Source organism: Danaus plexippus (genome assembly GCF_018135715.1).
Source record: "Danaus plexippus chromosome 3 unlocalized genomic scaffold, MEX_DaPlex mxdp_30, whole genome shotgun sequence".
Taxonomy (NCBI): Eukaryota; Metazoa; Arthropoda; class Insecta; order Lepidoptera; family Nymphalidae; genus Danaus; species Danaus plexippus.
In genome coordinates, this window is record NW_026869845.1 from 1824663 (window position 1) to 1827024 (window position 2362).

A 2362-nucleotide genomic window follows, 5' to 3' on the forward strand; every position below is an offset into this window, starting at 1 on the left:
CCTACAATAGAAAACGTCTGCATAAAAATGTTTTTATGGCACAAACCTAATTAATTTCATTCGGAAAACAATGTGTATTTATTCAACATTAGTTGTATTTATTTTCCACGGCAAGTACTTTTAATTTTAACAACTATATATGTACCTTGCACCATTAACATTGTTCTGAGAATAAATTAAATATCTATAAGTTTTAATTCAAGCCTTGAATATTTTTATTACTGCGGAAGAGGCATGTGATAGTATTTTATGTTCAAATGTGTACGATCCGGTATGTGGTGTAGCAACTGCGGGGGACGGCAGGAGTTTCATTAAGAGATATCATAACATATGTTACCTCACACTAATACAATGTCGCTTCCCTCTTGCTAGTAAGTTTTCTTGAACTGATATTAATAATATACTGAAACAGATATTAATAGTATACTTGTAATTTTCAAGATCTTGTACAGATACCAGACGAACTTTGCAACATAAAGAAAATTTTAATAAACATAGAAAGCGGTCGAAGGCTTCACGATTTCAGCATAGTGGGTGCACATCAAGCTTGCAATCATACGTGTCCAACGTACTGCCTCGATATATATGAACCAGCCTGTGCACAAATCTGGACTCATAATATGCAGTCGTATGTGTACAAACCAATGATAAATCATTGCCACATAGACCTTTATTCTTGTGTCGTTGGTGTCAGTAAGTAATATTTTGTTAGTAGCATTTCACCGGGAAATCTACTGGAAAATCCAGTCCAAAAATTTTAACGTAAAAAATTGCTCAACAAAGAGAGAGTAATCCAGAAATCTATTAAACTGGCCTATCCAAAATTTGGCCTATGAATATGAAATTTGGCGATAACGCTTGATAACCGAATTCATCAGACTTTCCAAATTGATAGATTAATTTTTTCAAAGGGTGATGAAAATGCATTGAATTCTCAACAGATTTTTTTAACTTAGGGCATTATCTTAAATTTTGACACGAGTATAAAATTTTTGAGCCTATTTTTCTAAATTAATTTGGGCAAAGAAAATTTATCTTTCTTGTTATCACTTGCAACTCAATACTTTGTCAAATCAAACAAATTGTTTGAAATTGTGTTCCATAGTTTTGTATGTGTTATTATATTGACAAATATATATGTATGTACAACGTACATAAACATATTAATAAAACGGATTTACAGGAAGATATGCGAATATATTTATGCTAGCATAGATATTGTTTTCAGATGTTACGATTCAGCCTTTGATAGGAAAATGTTATAAAAATCCATCAGCGTTAAATTTTATGTTTAACGTAGCATCTTTAAAAACCCTAAAGCTACTCGACGAGCCAGCTCATTTTTATGCAAATTTAAAAAATACCAGAAGAACAAATATAAACAGAATAGTGCACCAGGAGATTAAAGAGTTCGTGGAAAAACTTGGTGATCGAATCCGATTTAAACTCCGGGATTAAATAGTCTGTAGAGTCCATTTTATTTTATTCTCTTAATACTAACTTCATCTTGGAAGCATAAATGTTCTAGCGTTTGTAATCTTAATGCCAATCTTGACTTTTAATTAAATTTCCTTCGCCAACCGCGAAGACTATTATAAAAACGGGTTTTATAATATCGCTTAGCTCACTGAAATGAAATCATTAAAGGAGTTTTGAACTGTAACTTATTGTGAGTAAATAAAAAAATATTTTAGGTCACGAATAAAAACTAACTAGACATTTAATATATTCAAATAATATGGTTAAAAACTATTCTTTTATTATCGAACATTCAAAAAAAATATGATAGATGAGTTTGTAATTTGTTTTATTTCTTACTTTACTATTAATCTATTTAATACTAAATTATATTAACTTTTACATTATAACTCGTTATAACTTTTCTTTAACTTTATATGGAACTATTGAATGTGTGTACTTATTTTCTTTTTTGGGTTTAACCCAAAGACCTTCCAAAAACTATTTTGCTATGTCTGCCTATTATTTATTTGAATTTATTGCTTATATTATTTTTAGGTAATATAATTTTTCTTTCATAGAAGCGTATATAGTATTTTTAATAAATTGCATTATATTAATATATTTTTGTGAACAAACAACAAATATTTTAGGTCTAATAAAATCATCTCCTTTGTGAATGGACAAGTTTTCGGAAAATATTGTTGGTTATGATACTTTGACTTCAGGTTCAAGATGTGGAACAGAAATGATTTCCGGACAACATGTATGGTATTTTATATAAAAGTAAATAAACATGATTCATAAAGAACTTTAAATTGAATGCAAATGGAATAGAATTTTAGGTGTTGCTTTTATTATATATAATACATACCAAAGAATTGTTAAAAATTTTGTTGCCATA

The 2362-nt window shown here is 29.0% G+C and overlaps 1 protein-coding gene across 1 annotated transcript; it reads left to right on the forward strand.

The window, feature by feature from the left end:
• LOC116767392 (uncharacterized) lies at positions 1-1794 on the forward strand. Its single transcript, XM_032657694.2, has 4 exons — positions 1-110; positions 204-371; positions 442-693; positions 1229-1794. Exons 1-4 carry the CDS (start codon positions 71-73, stop codon positions 1456-1458), a joined length of 690 nt encoding a protein of 229 aa, XP_032513585.1. The 5' UTR covers positions 1-70; the 3' UTR covers positions 1459-1794.
• The last annotated feature ends 568 nt before the right edge of the window (positions 1795-2362 follow it).